This window comes from Zophobas morio, unplaced genomic scaffold, assembly GCF_036711695.1.
Source record: "Zophobas morio isolate AGI-343-1 ecotype UQ-CSIRO unplaced genomic scaffold, CSIRO_AGI_Zmor_V1 ptg000012l, whole genome shotgun sequence".
In the NCBI taxonomy this organism is placed as follows: Eukaryota; Metazoa; Arthropoda; class Insecta; order Coleoptera; family Tenebrionidae; genus Zophobas; species Zophobas morio.
The window spans coordinates 25,758,763-25,780,260 of NW_026972117.1; the positions used below are offsets into that span (position 1 = coordinate 25,758,763).

The window sequence follows — 21,498 nt, forward strand, 5'->3', positions numbered from 1 at the left end:
GTCACATTGCTGACCGATTGTGAATAAAAGAATGAAACACACAGTGAGATGCACTATTAAAATGTAAATGCTTGAAGATTATAATATTTTAGGATATTATTATTAAATTTATTTATCCGTCGATAAAATATTGCAACACAAAAACAACTTTTTACTGTAATTTTTTTTGTGATCCACTGCGTTGTTAAAAAAAATGTAGGAAACAGGAATAACTTGGCAACATCACATCGGAATTTTAAAAATAAAATATCCTCTTAAAGCCTAAGATAAACCCAATCGGAACACCTCAAAATATAACGGCTGAGCAACAGAAGGTTCTGGAAGCAAAATTTTGATTTTTGAGTTTGTACTTAATCAATATAATTGTATTAAAATTATTGAGTTATCAAAGTCTTGACGTTTAAACTCAAATGTTTGACAGCCAGAGAGAAACAGGTTAAGAAGTCGACACAAAGTTTTTGAAACAGGTCAACTGTGATCATGAATTATGTTGCTCACACGTTATAGGTTTTCTACTAAAAAATACCATATGATCGGAAAAAAGTCTTCTAGTAGCCCATGAAATTTAATTTTAAAATAATGATGTTGGCATTGTAGCTATTTGACACTTTATTTGACAGTTATTTGACTGTAATTGTCCAACTGGAGTATTTTTTCGGTCATAGAAGCTCCACGCCTAAAAAAATGAGGATGCCACCAGAAATACAATTTCAAAACCATCTCTGAAATTTCATCTCAAAAAAATGAGTTATCCGTTTTGTTATAAGAACATTGATCTAAGGTCAGATACTAACTGCCATGTTAAAATTGACGTTTCGGCAGAATTAATGGAAAATGTATGGCCAAAAAAAATATATATATACATAATGATTTTTATACAATCGTGGCCAGAAAATCTTATACGTTAATGTCGTCCAGGTGTCATAAAGTGTGAACCGTCTTTAAGTAGCAAGTGACTATTAATGCTTATTTTTTTATCAGGTTGGCAATCTATTTAAAATTTTATCATGGCACACCTGATTGTTAAAGTGACAAATATGACAGCTGCCATCGTCTCAACCAATCAACTCGTTTGTTAGTCATGGTCATGTCAAAATTAACAACTGTGAACTGATAATACTAGCATGGATACCAATAATTCGGAATTACCAACACAAAAATTTACTTCAATCATTAATGGTTACCCTTATTTTTTAGTTTTGTCATTTTTGACTACTACGTGACAAATTTTTTAAACTTCAGACGCCAAAGTGACAACAAGGCATAAACTACATCAAAGTTTTCAAAATAAGCAAAAAATTATATATTATATATTCCGACTGTAGAAAAAATGCGGCTATAGGACATATTCTGACGAGGTATTGTTTTGAATTTGTTTGATTTTCATCTAAAAATTCTAAATAATGAAAATCAAATAGCAAAAATGATGTTTTAATTAAAGAAAATTATGATTGTAAATGTCAAAGATTGATATTCATTTGTATTGTTGGTTGCGGTTTGAATTTTTTAAAAGTGGAGTTTTTCGTAAATAACCCTATAATTTGTTTACGTTATGCGGCCTAAAAAGCGATGCAACTTTGGTCGTTGAGTTTAGTAATAATTAAGGAAATATCGAGGAGACTTGACTTATCACTCTTATCAGTGATTTTGTGTACAGGTGTCCCTTCACGACCTTATATCTTAAGAACGGATAGAGATATTGAAATTCTGTAAACGCCATTGTTTTTTGCTTGAACGGGAACGCTTAATTTGGTACGTTCCAAATATGATGCACATATGGTGTCGGTGTCGTGACGCAAATCTACATTTTTTTTTTTTATTGCGATTACAATGATATACAAGACTTACCTAGATATTTATTTCATTTTCAGTTGAGAAAAAAATAAAATTTATATAGGTACTTGGAAAAATGAAAGATAAAGTCGCGGAGTTTCGACTGTGACATTTGTATATGTATTAATGAAATTTGTAATTCCTACAAATACATACAATCGAAATGCATATCTGAATTACAAATCAACCCAAAAGTTGCGTTTGAATTTTAATAAAGATTTATTAGTATATTTTATCGTCCGATGTTACAATAATTATATTATGTTGATACTTTTCTGTAGAATTACAAACTCAAACGATCTCACAGACTATATTTTTTGAAAAATCACATTCACGCAAGCACTCGAATCAGTTTTTGTTTCAGCATTAAATAATTTATAAAAACAGATAAAGATCGAAAGAACCAACAGATGAAAATTTTTAATATTAAAGAATTTTGTGCCATCTTAATTGGAATATTTTTATTGACTGGATACACGAGCCACCGTTTCAGTCGTTTGTCAAGGACTTTTTATTTGAGAATAATCAACAACTTTTCACATTCGACCTCATACTCGGGCTACAACAAATGCTATATATAATTTTCAAGATAATAAAACCAGCTATTATTGCAACCTAAGTAAATCATCAAACTGAAGATCTTACTAGTGTAATTCAGGTGTAGTAAGTGACCTGAATAATAGGATTTTTGTCCAGTTTACACTATTAAAGTCAAAAGAAATAGGAAAAATATACATCATATTCAAAATAATGAAGGAAAAAGGTTTTGAAGAGTTGATTTTGTTAAAATAATGAAAAACCCTACTTAAAGTGAATAAAATATCTCAAAATCTTTAAAGCTATAAAAAATACACGCATTTCCGCGCAGCCACAATAAATGTACAAGAGTTATAATATAACACTCGACGAGAGCTGGAGTTGCGATTTTCGAGTAAACTGTGAAACCGGTTCTAAGACACCTGTTTTCTAACCAACAGGTACATTAAGCTGGTTACTCTTGCGTTTATCACGTATGGGTGGCAAGTGTAAATATTGTACATAATTCGCTATCATGATCATCTTATTAACTTAAAATCAATAACCGTACATCTTGATGTTTTGGTATATAAATAACGTATTAAATATATATGTACACTCGTTGTTTGTAAAATAATAAATTGAACTGGGGAAAAACGATGTGCTTGCAACGCCTCGCCGTGAGAAACCGAAAATGTAGTCCCGATCTGGCTATAAGAAATTAAACAAAAAATATTAAAGTCTTCATTAAAAAAGTATCATTTTTAAGTATGTTGTTCTGACTCCATTCTTTTGTGCAGAAAGACATTGATTTAATAAGGGACTTTAAATCGTAGTGTTTGAACGTATTCAGTTAAGTATACGAGTATTATATATTTATCACTTTTATTTCAGTAGGAGTATGTTTAGTAAAAATAAACAGTTTATTACATTAATTATATTAAAAATACTAGCTTAGGAGTATCTATTTTTTATTTTCTTCAAACTGTACGGTCATAAAAAAGCTTTGTGTAAACCCTAGCGAAAAACTGCATCGACCTTTTCCTATAAATAATATTTCTTTCAGATTTGAAAGATTTTACATCCAAGTCCTTTGAGCCTCCATTCCCGGACGAGTCCAGGGAAGTAGTAGCAGCAGAGGGAAGTCTGTTCCAGTTATCATGTTTAGAACCCGACAGTTTACCTCCGGCAAAGAAATGGTGGTTAAACATAGCAGGGCATACAATTTCTGATTCCGGCGAAGTGAAAGTGGACGACGATGGCAGATTAATAATAGATTCGGTGAAAATGAGCCAGGCTGGAAACTATACCTGCGTAGCGGAAAATATGGCGTCTAAAACTGAGGAAACTGTTGAATTAATCGTCCTAAGTAAACCTGTGATTACCTTACATCCCTCGAGTGTAACTGTTGACGAGAATGATCCGTCAGTTTTAACGTGTGATTACGAACCCAGAACACATTTCACGACAGTAAGGTGGAGGAAGGACGGGAAAACAATGAAGCATGATTTTAATGAGTCTCCGTTGGATCGTCAAAGGATTAAAATTTTTAAACATAACGCTACGCTGCTGATACGATCAACTGAAACGCAGGATCGAGGAGAATATGTGTGTGAATTAGTAACGAAGGGTTTTGAGCCCGTTCTGTCGCAGCCAGCCACTATATCTGTGATTGGTGAGTACTTCTGGGGTAGAGGGAATTAATTTTTTAGTAGGTTGTCTGGTGTAGGTGTAATTTATTTTAGGGTTTAGTTTTTCATATGGTAAAAAGTTCACGCAATGTACGGTTTTCAAAATGCAACGAAGAGAAATGTTTGCTTTTAGTGAGCAAATCTTGTTTAAAAGTATATACAGAGTGTCCCGGAATTTTTAATTTATAATTCGACTTATTTGTTTCTTTTATTATTCTTAAACACTAATTGTTGTCTTTATAAGTCATCTTCAAATTTTGAATAAAAAAGCCACAAATTTTTGCAAATTAGCCGCTATTAAATTTGTACAAAAAAAATCTTTAAGTAAAGCCCCCTATTGTGAGCCACCTTGTTTGAAAATTTTTACAGTAATGTTACAAACAAAACATTAAGCCTTAAAAGCAGTGTCAATAAAGTAAAAATGGAACAGAATTTAAATTTAAAATTGTATTCTGCAGTTACCATACTTTTCATAATTTAGGATATTTCCTTTTTAATGGGCCGCAGAATACGAAAATGTAGGTTTTCGGTTGTTTTATTAGTCTGTCGTCTGCCTGTCTATATACCTCTTGGTTTTATTAGACATTGAAGTCAATAGTTTTGTAAACTCGATTCCTCTGGAATTGTACGTGTATGATGATGTGGAGCAAAAAACAAATATTGATCGATGTTCTGTAATCATGAAGTCAACAATGTTAGCCTTTGGCAAAAATTTGAAAAAAATTCCTTACGTAAATTTTAAAAGAAAGTTTTCAAATGTTGTTATAAATATAAATGTACTAATAAACTGATAAGGATTACTTGGCAAAATTTTGAGATGACGTCACAAATTTTTGGTGGGGATAAACATACAGTTTCCGACAAAAAATTTCAAACATCACTTTTCTGTCATGTCAAAAATTTTAATGTAGTCTATGCTTTATTGTCATTATTTCGGACAGCGGAAATGTCAAACTTGCAAAATTCCATCTTACGCTACAGCTACATTCATGTAAGTGTCAAATGTAAAAGTTAAAAATGACCGTCAAATATTTAGGTTAGAAACATCTAAAGGTTGCTTTACACTATCTGACGACTGAATGACATTGACGTCTGAAATTTTTTGGCGGCAACTGTGTGTATCAACTTTGGTTAGTGTGCTGCATATATCTAATAGTACTATTAGATATATGGTGTGCTGCTATTTTACATTTTTACAGTAACATAAAATTACAGAATAATCATTTATTAATTTCGAAGATTATCTGTATAATCAAATCGCAGGCAGATGACAGACCATGGAAGGGAAAAATTGATATTTTCTTTTTCTACGTGCTGTGAATTATCAAGAAAGCATAAAATGTGACCCTGTTATAGTGCTTCTTTAGCTTCTTTCACTAGGGAAGTAAAATGTATGTTATTCAAAAAAAAATAAATTTAACACAAGTGATTAACCCTTTAGAACAATTTATTTCAATAACAAAATAATGTAATTTCTTGCCTATTTTTTTTACAAATCCATTTTCCTTATTTGTGGCGTTACTGCGTTTGACAATTAATTTTTGTTTGTAATTAAAATATCTGTTGTAAATCACGTGACAACTTGACAATACTAATCGCTAAATTTCATATTTGTTCCTAAATTCCTGTGATAAAATCTGTACAATATATTGTGATAACTCAAACATCCCGCCAGAATTGAGAAATGTACACAAACTGAGGCAACAAATTTAAATATGAACGAAGTACAATTATATCTGTAGTCCAAATCATAGATCGCGGTTACAGCATCGATGGCTCTGGTCAAGGCGATCGAGCTTCTCTCAGTTTTTGGCGTTATGTTTTGTTATGTTGCCGTCTTATCCATTTCCTCACGGGCTATCAGGTCGAAGGGCAAGTGCATTCCACGGAGGAATGGGTTACCCTGTTCGTAACGGTATTTAGAATAATATCTGGATCATTTGTATTAAAATCCTCCCTACTAACATTGTTTCAACTGACCGATGAACTTCAACTGGTTCATTCAGTTACGCATAGACATCTCTTTGTACAGGTGAACACGTTAATCTGAAATTTGAACTCCCGAAGTTGTGAGCAGGATGATGTTAAATTAATTCAGTTTATCAAAAGGAGTTCACAAAAACTGCATCGTAGACTCAACGAATTCCCTTATCACATAAAATAAACTGCATATGAAATAAACACAACAGGCACATATCAGATGCGGTAAAAATTAAAATAATAATCTGAGAATAAATGTTCGAATTCAGGGTGTAAGAAAATATTAAATCTGTAAGAAAATGTTAACTGATTTTCGAGTCCCCGATATTATTTTAACAGAAAAAACTTTCAGGGTCCTGTCTCACAATGGATCAATGTTTAAAATTAGCTTAAACACTACTAATGAACTATTTTAAATTTCGAGTGAGAAGTTTATGAAGTGCGCATTTCTAATACGTAATTTAGTAAAAACAGAACTTTAGATATATCGTTATTAAAATAAGTTCAACGTGAATAAGTAAATTTCCTGTCACGTGCTCTACAGTATCATTTCTATTAGTTAAATTATTTTAGGACCTTGAACAGTTAAAAACCTTAAAATAAACTGTGAATTTACAAACAATAAAAAAAGAGTGCACGTTTTGATAAATCCCCAAAATTTCACAACACTGAAATCATTAACTGGTCTCTCTCACTTGGTACGTTTGTTGAGAGGGGACTGCGGTGTCGAATGCTATTCATTTTTGTTTAAACAATTATTCTTTAGTGAAATTATACACAACATTTTAGGTGTCAATTTTAACATGTGTTTTCACTCACAACACCAAAACAAGAAGTAACGCGCCAAAAATAAGAAGTGAGTGTCCTTTTAGAATTCTACCTGCACTGTCTTAAGACACCTTAGAATGGAGGATTTTTTCGCTATTTCACACTACTGGAATATTTTTAAAATTTTTCGAATACAGTTTCGCGGATGGGTGGAGCTAGTACCTGCTCAGATTAAACTGATTTTGGCAAATGAGATACCCTCTAAGAAAAGAGAGGGCGGGTGGGCGGGGCTAGTACCTCCTAAGATAAAACTGATTTTGGCAAATGACATACCTTCTAAGAAAAGAGAGGGCGGGTGGGCGGGGCTAATACTGGCTAAGATAAGACCGATTTCATCAAATGACGTATCCTCTAAGAAAATTAATTAAATTATTATAAGAAAAGACACTAGAGGCTCCAAAGCACTTTCAAATTCTTTCCAAATAGGAATACCTAGAACCTCAAGACTGTTTTAAGTTAAACAAAATGAGGTCCCAAAATTAACTCAAAAACATACCAAAGTCCCCCAAAATTCTCTTAAGTAATTTACAAAAAAAATCACCATGGGCTCCCATGGGTATCCAAACACAGGTATTAATATTTTCAAATCGGGACACCACAATATGTGTCCATTTTATTCCTAATCTGATTTTCATATTTCATATTAAATATCTGTTCATCAACGTTGCTTTTATCTTTTGCTCTTCATACTGATGACTGTATCAGCTCTAAATACTGTATTTTTAAAAGACGAAGAGTAATAAATCATAAATTCATAAAATATATTATCATATTTTGAAAATATGTATCTTTTTATACTTGGCAATCTTACAGAACAACTGAAGTTTGTACCTCCACCCGTAAATAAGAAACTGGAACTTTTAAGTGTAGCAAGAGTTCACTGTAAGGCTCAAGGAACACCACCGCCAATCATCACATGGGAAAAAGATGGCGTCCCGCTCGAATACTCCGACTCCCGTATTAGTAGCATGAACGGAACTCTTATATTCAACAAAGTATTAAATGAAGATAAGGGAAAATATACATGTACGGCTAGTAGTAGCCAAGGAACAATTAATATGACTATCAACATTGATGTTGTCGTGGCTCCAAAATTCAGTGTCCAACCTAAAAACCCTACAGAAGCTACAGAGGGTCAGTCAGTCACTATAGACTGCGTGGTTGAAGGCGACCCCAAACCCACAATCCACTGGGACAAAAATTTAAAAATGAACGATTTCGATCAATCACGATTTACTGTTTTGGAAAATGGTACTTTATTCATTAGTGAAGTTCACAGAGATGATGAGAATAAGTATGGATGCACGGCGGGTAACAGCGCTGGGCTGAACAGACAAGAAGTACAACTAATTGTTCACTGTATGTGTATTAATTTTCATTAAATTTTGAAACTAATTAAAAATTATTTTTAGCACGAGACGGTTTCCTACCAGAAGGTGACTCCACGGTGACCAAAGCTGTGCTAATTACGATGTCTGTTGCTGGAGCGTACATTGTTTTAGTAATCGGTTTGATGGTGTGGTGCAGGTACAGAAGAAGATCAAGAAAAGTTCCTGTCACTGATGGTATAGTAAAAATTTATACACATTATTATGTTCTAACGGAAAATTTCAGCTGCAAAAACCGAAAATGGCGACTTAGATCATGCCGAACTTAAAGACGGTGTGAATGGACGTTGTGCTGGCACGTCAAAACTCGAAACGAACGGTATTGAATCTTTGAAAGATGGCCAAAAAAGTGACGGAGCAGAAACTACACACTCTCAAAGCTCAAGTCAATCGAAAAAATCTAAATCCAACTATGATAAATTAGCTTTATCAAGGAGTCACCTCAGAGAGACAAAGTTGATTGGTCGTGGCGAATTTGGAGATGTAATGGTAGCCAAAATTTCAAAAAGTGCACTTTCATCTGAGAAACGGAATTCGCAAGCCAGTACACCGAGTTCGACTGAGGACAAAGAATTAACAGTATTGGTGAAAGCACTAACCCAAACCAAAGATGAAAATTCTTTGTCTGAATTTAAAAGGGAACTCGACATGTTTACTAAAATGTCGCACGACAATGTAACGAAATTGTATGGTTTATGTCGGGAAGCAGAACCTCACTACATGATCCTTGAACATACAGATTGGGTAACATTTTTTAACGACACTGTTGACTTTTTCTTTGACAGAAGTTGTTTCAGGGTGATTTGAAACAATTTTTAGTTGCTACTCAGAAGGGATCGTCACCTCCGTTAACACCAGTTCAGTGTGTGGGGATAGTTCATCAGCTGTGTCAAGGTTTGGACCATTTGGCTTCTACTCGTTTAATACATAGAGATTTAGCAGCAAGAAATTGTCTAGTCACTTCCGCTTTGAAAGCTAAAGTTGGTCTTCCACGACTTACTAGAGATCCTTACAGTCAAGAATACTGTAAACATATGAATCAGGTATGTACCTTAATGAAGGAAGAAATAAATTATTGTTGTTCGTATTTTTAGATAATTCCATTGCGGTGGCTTCCATATGAGGCAGTGTATGAAGATGAATATTCTACTAAGAGTGATATTTATTCTTTTGCTGTTGTTGTATGGGAAATATTTAATCAAGGCGAATTACCTTTCTCTAAAATGAATGATACAAGCTTTCTCAATAAGCTAAAGGAGAAAAAACTGGAATGGAAGCCTCATTCCTCAACCCCAGAATCTTTACAGAAGTTACAAGTAAGTTTCTTATTAAAATTAGTGTATTAACCAAATAGGTTATTTAATCGTTTGTACAATACTAGCATTTTTTTTTGTCTTTTAGGAAAACTGCTGGGACATTAATCCACAGAATAGGCCGACATTCTCCGAATTAGGTAAAGAAATCGAAGACATACTTAAGTCCATGTAAATATTTTATTTATTACAAAACGAAAGTCATATAAACCAAATTTAGAATATGAAATTAATAATCATATAAGCTTCCAGTTTATTGAAAACAAATATTAAGTATTAATTGCAAGATTGAACGCAAATTGTGTCTTGTGTGTACTATTATTGTAATTTTTTTATTTATATTAGCAGCTAAGTTTTATGAGTTTGTAAAATTTATAAGATTTTTGATCTCAAATTATACTTGGCTAAAAGAAGTCTATAAAATTGTACATATCATTTTTTTATTTAAGTATGTAGGTAATGTATAAAGCATATCATTAAGGTAATTTTAAGTTACATTATTGTATATTGATTGTCTTGAGCCACGAAGCACTGCCAAAATACTCTTGAAGACAACGTAATATACAATCGAGTACATAGACTGTTTTACAATAATGGTATTGTCAATAATACAGTGTAACAATATTTGTCAATCATATTCCAACTTCAATAACAAGTGTTCTTTGCTCATAGCTTTTTATATTGCACATTTTTATATAGGTACTATTATACATAGTCTTTGTAGTTTTCAGGATTTTATTGTAGTTTGTTTTTACAATATTCAAAGTTCACATTGTACTAATGTAATAGCATGACATTATCAGATGTACGTTATAGTCTATCCAACGCTTTTATACGCAGTCAATGTAGAAAAAAATGTAAAGCCTAACACGTTATAATGAGGCTTTGCTGATACCAGTGTTTCTCAACTAGATGTGGACAATTAAAAACCAGTGTTTTGACTATGAAAATATTCGAACTTTTTTTAATGTACCTATACATGTTTGTACTTAAATGATAAATGTACATTATTAAAAAATATTGTTAATTATCCCATCAAAATGTAATGCGGACTATTATTAATGAATTACATTTGTATGATACATGATCTGTCCATATATTTTAGTGACGTAGCTTTTTATAATGATTTTATACCGTATTGTCCATTTTTATATAATTATGCATAATCATCTCTTGTGATACGTATTCTAAAATACAAAAATATACCAACAAATTGTATTAATAACCCCGGATTTTATTAAGTTTAATTAAAATTTCGCGTTAAATTGCCATAACATTCTATAAACTTATATCTAAAAGGATATTGTATTCGTAGAGGTACGTTATGGTAGGAGGCATGTGTTTAATTCCGTCAGCCTGTCAATGTTGCAATTACATACCATTAAATTTTAGAGTTACTGCTCAGTTTGATATCAGTGGTGTTCCCAAGCATTTCAAATTTTAATAAGCGACAAAAACAGTGGTATTCAATGTGTTACAGCGGTAGTTAGTGCCCAATTTCATTTTTTTTTTTCATAAATGGTACCCAAGGACCACACTTAACATATAATGACATCCTATTTTAATAATACTATATATTTTTACTTCCCGAGCGTAAGCGAAAGAAGTATTCTAATCGAGTCCATCGGACGAATCGCCACTTTTATGTTTCTCGACGTTTCATGACCCCTACAGTACGAAAAAAGTAGAAGCCTGTTTCCGTCTGTCTGGCTGTATCCATTTTTATTAGACACGTAATCTCCGAAACTGCTGGACCCATTGTTGTCAAATTTTAACAATTTTGATGACGTCATTTCAGTGAATGGTATTCTAAAATGATGTGAATGTTACTCAAAAATATACTCATATTATTATTATTATTATTAGAGTAAGTTGGTCAACAGGTTCTAGTCCCAACTACAGACCAACAGATATATACAGAAAGTATAGATGTTAAACTGAAAATAAAAACTACTGTCAAACTCATCACGCAGCTATAAATTACCGCCTGACCCAGAAAGGTTGAATTATGACAATAGAACAATTAGACCGATGGGAGAAACGGCAGAGAATAGTTATCAGTGTTATCACATGAAAATGTCAAAAGTATTTTGATGTTGATTGTCCAGGGAACACATTTCAAATATGGGAGAGTGCTTTTCAATGTCAAAATGGAGCAGTTGATACTAGTAGAATGAGTAATGGCATTGGGATGAACGTCTCGGAACAGAGAATAACAATTTACTGAGATTAAGACAATCAATTTGACAGTGTATTAAGTAATTTATGCAAAAAATTCAAAAAAGCCCTAATACGTCTAGTCTGTAAGTCGTCAAAACCAAAACGTGCCAACAGTGTGCAATGGGATGAGCTCCTTGCGGAATAGGTACACGCCATCAATTCTAAAAACCAAGAATTTCAAAAATCACCGCTAAATCTTTTCGAAAGAGTGAATATGTATTTGAGAGAACGGAGCCCAAACCAGGCTCGCATACTCAAGCACGGGGCGCACATACGTAAAATATAAAGTGCGCAAGCAAGTAACATCATGGAAGTTACCGCCACATCTCAGAATAAAACCGAGACATTTATATGCACGTCCACAAATGTTAATATGATTAATGAAGGTTAATCTTGAATCAAAGGTGACTCCCAAGTCCCGAAATAAATTAACCCTGGATAGTACAGTGTCATCAATAGTTTAATTATTGTACAATATTTCTAAATTCTTATTGGCAAATGACATTACAAAACATTTCTTTAAATTCGCAGGAAGTAAATTAGTATTCCTCCTTATGCATATATAAATGTGCTATAATTAATATTCTTCACAATGTCATTGATATCTGTGGCGAAAAAGAGAGGTCCAAGAACTGTACTGATGGAACCAAAATCTTATTAGACGCATGACCATAATATTTAAGACACTGGGATCGATTAGACAGATAAGACGATATTAAAGTTAACAAGGAATCAGCGAAGCCTAAATTATGCAATTTAGCCAGTAAGATGCTGTGGTTTAATTTGTTGAATGTTTTAGCATCAAAGCTATCCGAAACATATTGAGTAAATGAACATAAGTTTGTAGTAGTAGATCGACACTGACAAAACCATGCTGGGAATCAGTAATACAACTACTAATATTAAATAATAAACATTTATGTAATACCATCTCAAAGATTTTACCGAAATTACATATTAAAGATATTGGTCTATAATAATTAACCACATCATTTTTAGCGCCACCCTTAAAAACAGGTGTTATTGTAGATAATTTCCAGATATCAGGGAACGTTTTCGTTTTTAAATTAGCTGTAAAATTGGATTTCAACATTTTTCGCCTAACACTTCAGACTCAGATATATCTGACAGGCCGATAGACACATTAGATGTAGAATCAAAATAATCGTCAATGTTGGTGACAGCACAATTACTGTAATTGTTCGTAAAATACGCATTAAAGGCATTCATATACTTGTAGTGTACGAATCCACTTTCAGTTTTTCCGCTAAACGTTCAAATTTTCGTAAAAAGATTTGCAAGGTATAATAACGTTTTACTCCCGACACGGTTTGAACGTCTCCGTGGCGCAGTGGGTGTATAATAGATAATGGCGACCTGCGGTACTGCGATTGTGGTTCGATGCCGAACTCGGCCCTTTCTTTTTTCTTGCATTGATATAACGCTGTAACTACTTTTAATTAATAAACGAGTCACCCCATTTTCTCGAAAATGTAAAGAATACGCACGTCTTTATATAATAATGATAAAATACGAATTACAATATTCAGAACATTGATCGATTTTGGTTTAGTTAATAATTTTAATCCAGTGTTGAGGCGACAAACTCATTCCAATTAAACTAATTTCTACGTGACATTCTTTCGATGAATGAACATAAATAAACAATTAAGCTTCAGATTGCTATTACCTACTGCTGAAAGGCAAGGGGTGTTATTTATGGGTATGCTGATGTCGGGCTCTTCTTCGTCGGATTCCAAAATATGTTTTTCAACTTGCAGTATTCTTTCTGTCCTATCACGGCCACGATCGTGAGTTTGAGGTTGAATGTACCATGATCTCGGAGATGCTGTACCACTGATGCAAATGTTCGCGTACACCATAAAGGAGTACCATATCGACACACTCTGAATGGGAAAAATGCACCATAAACCACCTTCCGACCGTTCGATGCAAGCAACAGTTCATGACTGCCCGTTTTCGTGTTTTTCGTTGTTGCTTATCAGTCACTTTTTTGGTTCTTAATCCGAGACGTTTTGTGCCATTGATTGAAAGAAGTAGGACAAGAAACACTAGCAGCGGGGGTGTATAACAATTTATATTTAATTTCAAATAATTTTTTCTACCACTTTGGACCGTGAATTTTACACAGTGACATAATGTTATTGTGAGCTATTCCCCATTTTGTTGAAATTTTCACAGAAGTTGAAATGTAGTACGACAAGAAAGTGATTACAATTTGAAAAAAAAATGGTAAGAATTAACAAAGTTACTTAATAATGAGTTGCCCCACCGCGATTCATTATGCACTCATTTACTCGTCGAGGTACACTTTCATTCAGATGATTAATATAGGCCTGTGGTAGCTTATGCCAAGCTTCTTGAAGACGAAGCCGAAGATCATTTAAAGAATCCTGAGTATGGGGTAAATTACCCAGTCGGTTACCGAGCATATCCTAGACGTACTCGATTGGAGACAGATCGGGAGACCGCGCAGGTCATAGGAGTACCACCACAATAGCTTCGTCCAGATACTGTGTTGTAACCCTCGCCGTGTGTGCGCGGGCATTATTTAGTTGGAAAATGGGTTTAATTAACCGCCGAAAATATGGTACTGCAACGGGCTCCAATACGTTTGCTATGTAACCTGCAGCGTTTAAATTGCCTTCAATGAAAGCTAGGGGTGATCTACTACCATAAGAATAACCCGCCAAACCATCACCACTTGCGTAAGGGCAGTGTGACGTTCAAGAGCAAGATCTAAATTTCTGCATTCTCCACGTAATCGTCTGATCCTCCTACGCCCTTCATGGGCCCACAAACAAAAACGAGACTCGTTACTGAACACCACGTTAAGGGGATGTTTGCTAAATGAAAACTGTCGGATTTTTAATTTTGCCGTGTTATTGTCTTCACAAGAAATTTGCGTGTAGAAAAATAAAGACGAGAAGTACTGGTAAGCTGGTTGAAACTCAGGAAAGCTGGGGTGTAATTTATGACACCCATAATCTCAGGTAACAGTTCGGCACCCGCTTGTCGTGTATTATTGTTCGATTTTCGTTCGTCAACAGTTCAATTTTCATATACGAATTTATAAAAATGACCACAAGAAATTAATAAGAAATAAAAATCTGAATGTGTACAAAAATGAACTTCGAAAAATTAAGACAACAAATAGTAAGACCAAACAATTATAATCTAATTGGGAAACTGATTGATTTACAACAAAAAAAGCAGTCAGCCGAATAATTATAAATGCAGTTATTTTTCGGACACAAAACAATCACTTACGCAACACTTAAAAAGATTTGTGGCAAGTAAAATAAAATCAATTTTAAGTGTCCAAATGGTTCTACTGAGTGTGTCCCGATACTGAAATGCAACGAGAAAATCACCAATTTGTGCATCAGTACGTACCTATATGTCATGATGTAATGCAAATTATAAAATAAACTAGAGGCCAATAATTTGTTTCGTTTTTATTTATGCGTATTTATAAATATACCCAATTGTTTTACTTAAAACTAAGTACTTCAATTATTTGGATTACATATTTCAATTATAACTGGTTCCCTAGCTGGTTAGTATCGGCTAAGTTCAAACTAAAGAGGTATAGAAACTACCTGTGTATACTGAATGGTTATCCGGCTAATTATAAGGTTTATGGTAATCTTTTATTCAACAAAATAAAATTCTTTCAGGTAATACACTTTGATCTTTGACAAAAAGCCGAGAAGCAATAGGATTGGTGATTATAAAAAGTAACAATAATAAAATTTCTATTAGTAACATTGACTTACACTTTATGTAAGTGTATAAAAACAGCGACGGGTCTAAAAAACAATAATATTTATATGTACAGAAATTAGGAAATAAAAGCATAATAATAGTAAAACTAATCAAATGATGATTAAACTGCATTTTTTGTTTGTAGTTTTAGTAGGTTTTTGACGTAATAATTCTGATAAAAGTTTTTTCGACTTTTTCGTGGATTTGAAAGTGGAATCTTCGACTTTTGTCCCATTTCAAAATTTACTCTTTATATATTTCAATGGTCACAACGAGTTCACTAACTACACTGAAGTAAATTTATGCAAAGATTAAATTTGTCACCGAAAAGATGTCGGAAGTAATAAATTATCCCATCGGTCCAAGAACGTTCGGTGGGTGTTATACCCCAATCCGAGAGAGACCGCAGCAAGAGACAGCAAATGGAACGAATAAAATAAAGCTTCAACCATGATCAGTTTTAAATCAAAATTATGAAGTTTTATAAATCGAGAATTTTTTATTTTTTTTGAAATATCATAGTAAACACTTCAAAGAATGTCCATGACTTACTTTAATGTGAATTTTATAACTATGGTCGGCACAGTCGGACCTAATATTAGTGTGATTTTGAGCATATTTGCGATTTTATTAGAGCAAAACAGGTCATTTTTTCTCCAATTTTATAAGTTCCGGACACTAATAGCATATCAAAGATATTGTAAAAAAAAAAATGGGTTCAGTTTCCAACTAGTTGTCTAGTATTTGTGAAACAAAATCTACTGTAAATTCACTGAAAACTAAACGGATAACATCACCTTAAGCCATTCCTGCACCCAATTCACCAGTTCATTACACCACTCTAGCCTGCGGGCGCGAGTACGATAGAAGTCCATAAGATCTTATTCGGCGATGTATGGATGCCATTGACAGTCTTCCTTCTAGAGATTCCAGCCAATGATTTCCCACAGCACGTGTTGTGGAAACCCTGTCTCTTAGAGCCAAAGCTCTTAGGAGACGTTCTTCACGAGCAGTAGTAGTCCTAGGACGTCCAGATCCGCGGCGACGCTCATGAAGTCCTTCTTCAGACCATCTCCACCAACATCTTAGTACCGTTGCTACGTTGCGGTCCACACGATTGGCAATTTCCCGCAATGAAAATGCAGCCTCTCCCATACCAATGATTTGGTCCCGTTCAAACTGATTTAGGTGACGATACTTGGCAGGTTGTTGAATTTTAGGCTTTTAAAAGATGTGTTTGACACGAATTTGACAGAAAATCTGGTAAGAGTTGTTCATTGGCTATGTGGCAGAGCCAGACCGAGAGCCAGACCTTGCAGAAAAACGACATAAGGAAAAATCCAGCTATCGCTTCTTCTCTTTGCATACTAGATTACACGTACTTCTGTGAAACTTTCAACAAAATCCCTTGACACATAATAGATGTTGCAGTTTTTAGTAAAAGCAGTATGTTTCGCAATCACCTTGTATTTGGTCAGGGGTGCACTTCTACTCCACCTATGATACGAAATGTATTAGCAATTGCTCCAAAAATATGAATGCATTGATAAAAGCCAACTGACTGTATTTCTAATGAGTTTTTTCATTTGAAAATGTTACGATCAACATTATTTCAGCAAGAACACCTGTAAATTGCGATAGGTGCAGTGTAATGCTAATAATAAAACAATGGGGTGTACAGTTCTTAAGATCTGATCAATAAAAAAATGTAGCAGTAACAGAAACAATAAATTCCATGCCACATTCGAACGTCTGCGATTTTCGCGTTACAAGTTTGAAGGCGAATATTTGAACCAATAAGCTAAAGAATAACCTATGAGCTCTGTTTATACTAGTGTAAAAAAAAGGTTGCTGTACAATTTGGATTTTTTGAGAAAGTTTGGATGCCTCGGAAAAGATTTCAAGGCGGATTCATAAACAACAAGTACAGGGAGTATGTTATTTTATAAAATTTAAATCTTATTTACTATAAAAAAGTTTGAGGGGATGTTATCCCATTGTTAGTGTCCATGATAAAACAAACTTTGAATAGCGTTTTACCATCCACATGATATTCCCAAAATATATATAAAATTTGACAACAAACGGTCCAGTCCGGTCAAGTTGACAGACATACGGAAACGAGAGACCTATTTTTTCAAACTCTAGGGGCCATGAGACGTTAGCAGTGTACTAGTGGCGCTGTTTAAATTTACAAAAGTAATAATTATGAAAAATCGAACATTGTGAAAACAATAAATCGGCCGAGTACCTATCACTCTGTAAAGAAAACAAGTATACTTGAAGCCTGAATCAAAGCAGAAAACAATACTGTACTGTTCTTGGACTCATACGGTTTCGGTTTGCTAGTAGTGATCAGTACATGTTTTAAGAAATTTCAATTTTATTTTCTTTGTTTACCGTAATACACATTTCAGCAGTATTAAAGTGATCTGTAACATACTTTTATTTCCCCAATTTTTCGAAGACACTAAAAACTAGAAATTGTCCAAGATATGACTGCATATTATTTTTTTGCACTCATGACCTTTTTTGATAGCTTTCGCGCATTCACCAGAGTGCGGGAGGTCGAACTTCCCGCACACGTGCATTTAACTTCCCGTTGCCATGGTAACCTTAAAATACTCGGGTAGTGTCAACATTGTGACGTGTTGACGGCGCTGTCAATGGCGTTGTTTATAAATAACTCACAGTTAATCTCTTCAGTTTAAAGGTTTATTCGTCGCAAAAAATATTGTACACAACACGTTCGTGAGCCTGCTTCCCGCATTCACGCAAATGCGGCACTCCCTTCGGTCGTGCCTCAAACAAGCGTTCATGCGGGAAGCAGGCTATCCCGAACTAGTTGCGTAAATTACTATTTACTGTTTTGCCGAAATCTATAAATCAATACAAGTGTTCTTTATAATTTTGTTTTTGTACTGTCACGGTTGACTGACATGTGTAAAACTGTTTGTAATTTAATTACTTACTAAAGGCTTCTTCGTCTATGATTCCATTTGTCTCTATTCTATACCTTGAGTAATGACGATATGGTTGTTTAGTTATCCCACTGATATTGTCGTAGACAAAGAGAGATGCGTCATCTCGTGGCTTTTAACGAAGTCTACAAATACACCTAGTCGAACGATTTCTTCATCCAAACATCAGTATAATATAAAATAAATGTGAAAAATAAATACAAGCACTAACAGTAACAATGTTGTTTTTTTTGTGTCTTACAAATGACATATTAAGGCCCAAATACAATGCAAGAAATAAGAAATAAAAAATAAGAAATATAATTTGTTGTATTCCTTGTTCCTTATTTCAGTATTGTGGGTTATTATTAAGGTGCAAAGGTATATCTAATACTATTAAACGAGCAAAGTTTGTATATATATATATATATATATTAGGGTGATTCAAAAAAAAAAAATAATTTTTTTTTTCGTGTCAAAGAGGTTCAAAAGTTTCTTTTCAACGTAAAAAAATACCAGTTAAAAGTTGAGCTCTTAATATTAATATTAAGACCGTCCGCATCGCGTTTTTCTATTTCCCATAAGAATAACATGGGAAAATTTTTGTTTGCACCTTCTGATTTTTATTGCTAGCCCGTCGTGTGTCGTGAAAAAAATTCAATCACATATTTTTATAGAGAATTGAACGCTCTACAAAAAGTGTCTCCTATGATTTTGCGAGAAACCTGACTATGATTTTTTAACCCACTGATGCTGAAAATGTTCGGAAAGAGTTTTACTGGCCTTATTATAGCATAAAATTATAAACAATTACTGTTTAAAAAATTAAATTTAAAATGTGTTTAAATTTTTGTGGTGATTTATTCCAATAAGACCATCAAATTTATTGTAATGCATCAAAAACGTCAAAATTTGGATAAATTTAACTTTAGCCTAAAATAACTCTTCAACTATCAGGTTTCTCGCACAATCATAGGAGACACTTTTTGTAGAGCGTTCAATTCTCTATAAAAATATGTGATTGAATTTTTTTCACGACACACGACGGGCTAGCAATAAAAATCAGAAGGTGCAAACAAAAATTTTCCCATGTTATTCTTATGGGAAATAGAAAAACGCGATGCGGACGGTCTTAATATTAATATTAAGAGCTCAAATTTTAACTGGTATTTTTTTACGTTGAAAAGAAACTTTTGAACCTCTTTGCACGAAAAAAAAAAATTATTTTTTTTTTTGAATCACCCTAATATATATATATATATATGTAATGGGTTTCTCGAAAACGGCTCTAACGATTTCGATGAAATTTACAGGTTAGGGGTTTTTTGGGTCAAGAAATCGATTGATCATAGTTTTAACTTCTGAAAATTACAGCTTCATGCATTTTCAGCAATTTTCAGGCAGTGAATTATATTTGTTGCTAGGCAACATCAGATGACACTACACGAACACGAGATTGTTTTATATGAGAAGTTTGGGTGACAGTCTGACAGTACGTTTGACGTACCTTTTTATCTTCAATTGTACGTACCGAAACATACTCCACTGTATAGAGGACGTTGAAGTTCACCTCCTGAGGTGAGAAAATTTACCAAAAACTAAACAGTGAGCGGATAAAAGGCACACGAAAGTGTGTTGAATTGAGATTATTTTGTCAAGCATTCATTTCAGAGGTTCCACGGTCAGTGTCAACATGTGATCGTTTTCGGGGATGGGACCGTGTTATTTGAGTTTTTGGGCTCAACGTTTCGCACACTTTCGTAAATGGCATCTTCGGGAGCAGGGTTGAGATTGAGAAATTAGGAATAACACAAAAGAGCACGGTAACTCAGTATGTTAACCACACCAGAGGCGAAACTCTTCTGGCAGTAAGAATGTGGTTGTGACCTTTTTCTAGATTAAGAGAGAGAACTAGGAAAAAAAAAACGACAGAGAGAAAACTTGGGTAACAAATGAGATGTCAAACAATAATTCCAGTTTTCTGTTCTTTAATCTCTACATGTCACTTATCAGTGTTTAAAACAAAGACTGCTTATGGAATTTCTTTTTTAATGTGTATTTTTAAGTAGCGCGTGTACTTCAAAATGCATACTATACGCATATTTATCTGTCCTAATCTGATCTAATACTACCAAACGAGCCGAGTGAAACTCGGTCAACCAGATATTATAATTTATATGCAAGAACATTTGACGACACCATTATTTCACCGAAGTGTGGACAATTTTTTTTTTTTCGAAGACTGAGTTTTTATCACTCTTATAATTATTACACTTATAATAATATGTGAATATTTGTTAATTAGTTATCGTAGGTCCATCAATAAATTTTACAAATGCAGATGAAACAATCTTTTACATTTTGGTGGTCGCTGATGTACACCATATAGCGATTTCTTCCTGGTCTCTGATGTGAGTTCGTGTTGTAGTTACGAGAGGTCGGTGTGCACCACTTTCTTTATAGTCTTCACCGCTTATGAACCAACTAAAATATTGATAGTTTTACATTTTTTTATTGACATAGAATACAGTAATTATGCTTATAAATTTTAAGAATAGAAAAGATATATAATTTCAACATTTAAAGCAAGAAATAATTCAGGTTATTTATCACTGCTCGATGAATTCTGCATAAACTTTACGAGGAATATACCTTATGTGTGCCATTTATTTCAATTTTTGTTTTTGTACTTCCTATATTGATAAAAAAACAGCAAGACAATAAACATTGATACCCCATTTTTTATTTCATAATAAGATATAGTGCCAACAATGAAGTGTTCGAGCGGAACGCGTGAACAGGAATACTGTCATTAAATTTTGATTAAAGGAAAAAGTTGATGTCATTTCACAGATTTCTTTGTGTTAACGATCAATTCTAAATGTGAAATATGTAGAATATGAGATAACTGAAAACGATATAATGGGACACCCGGTATATTCAGTTCTTTCCCTCATCAATTTGTATCATTTTCACATAA

At 33.6% G+C, this 21,498-nt stretch overlaps 1 protein-coding gene across 1 annotated transcript in view; it reads left to right on the plus strand.

Annotated features, from left to right (window-relative positions):
- LOC135128116 (tyrosine-protein kinase-like otk) overlaps positions 1–10,762 on the plus strand; it is a 133,092-nt gene extending 122,330 nt beyond the window's left edge. The window contains exons 8-14 of the mRNA XM_064054974.1: positions 3,416–4,024; positions 7,662–8,207; positions 8,261–8,413; positions 8,463–8,980; positions 9,034–9,279; positions 9,331–9,552; positions 9,638–10,762. Of these exons, the coding sequence (XP_063911044.1) occupies positions 3,416–4,024; positions 7,662–8,207; positions 8,261–8,413; positions 8,463–8,980; positions 9,034–9,279; positions 9,331–9,552; positions 9,638–9,724 (2,381 nt within the window). The 3' untranslated portion in view covers positions 9,725–10,762. The remainder of the gene's footprint in view (positions 1–3,415; positions 4,025–7,661; positions 8,208–8,260; positions 8,414–8,462; positions 8,981–9,033; positions 9,280–9,330; positions 9,553–9,637) is intronic.
- The last annotated feature ends 10,736 nt before the right edge of the window (positions 10,763–21,498 follow it).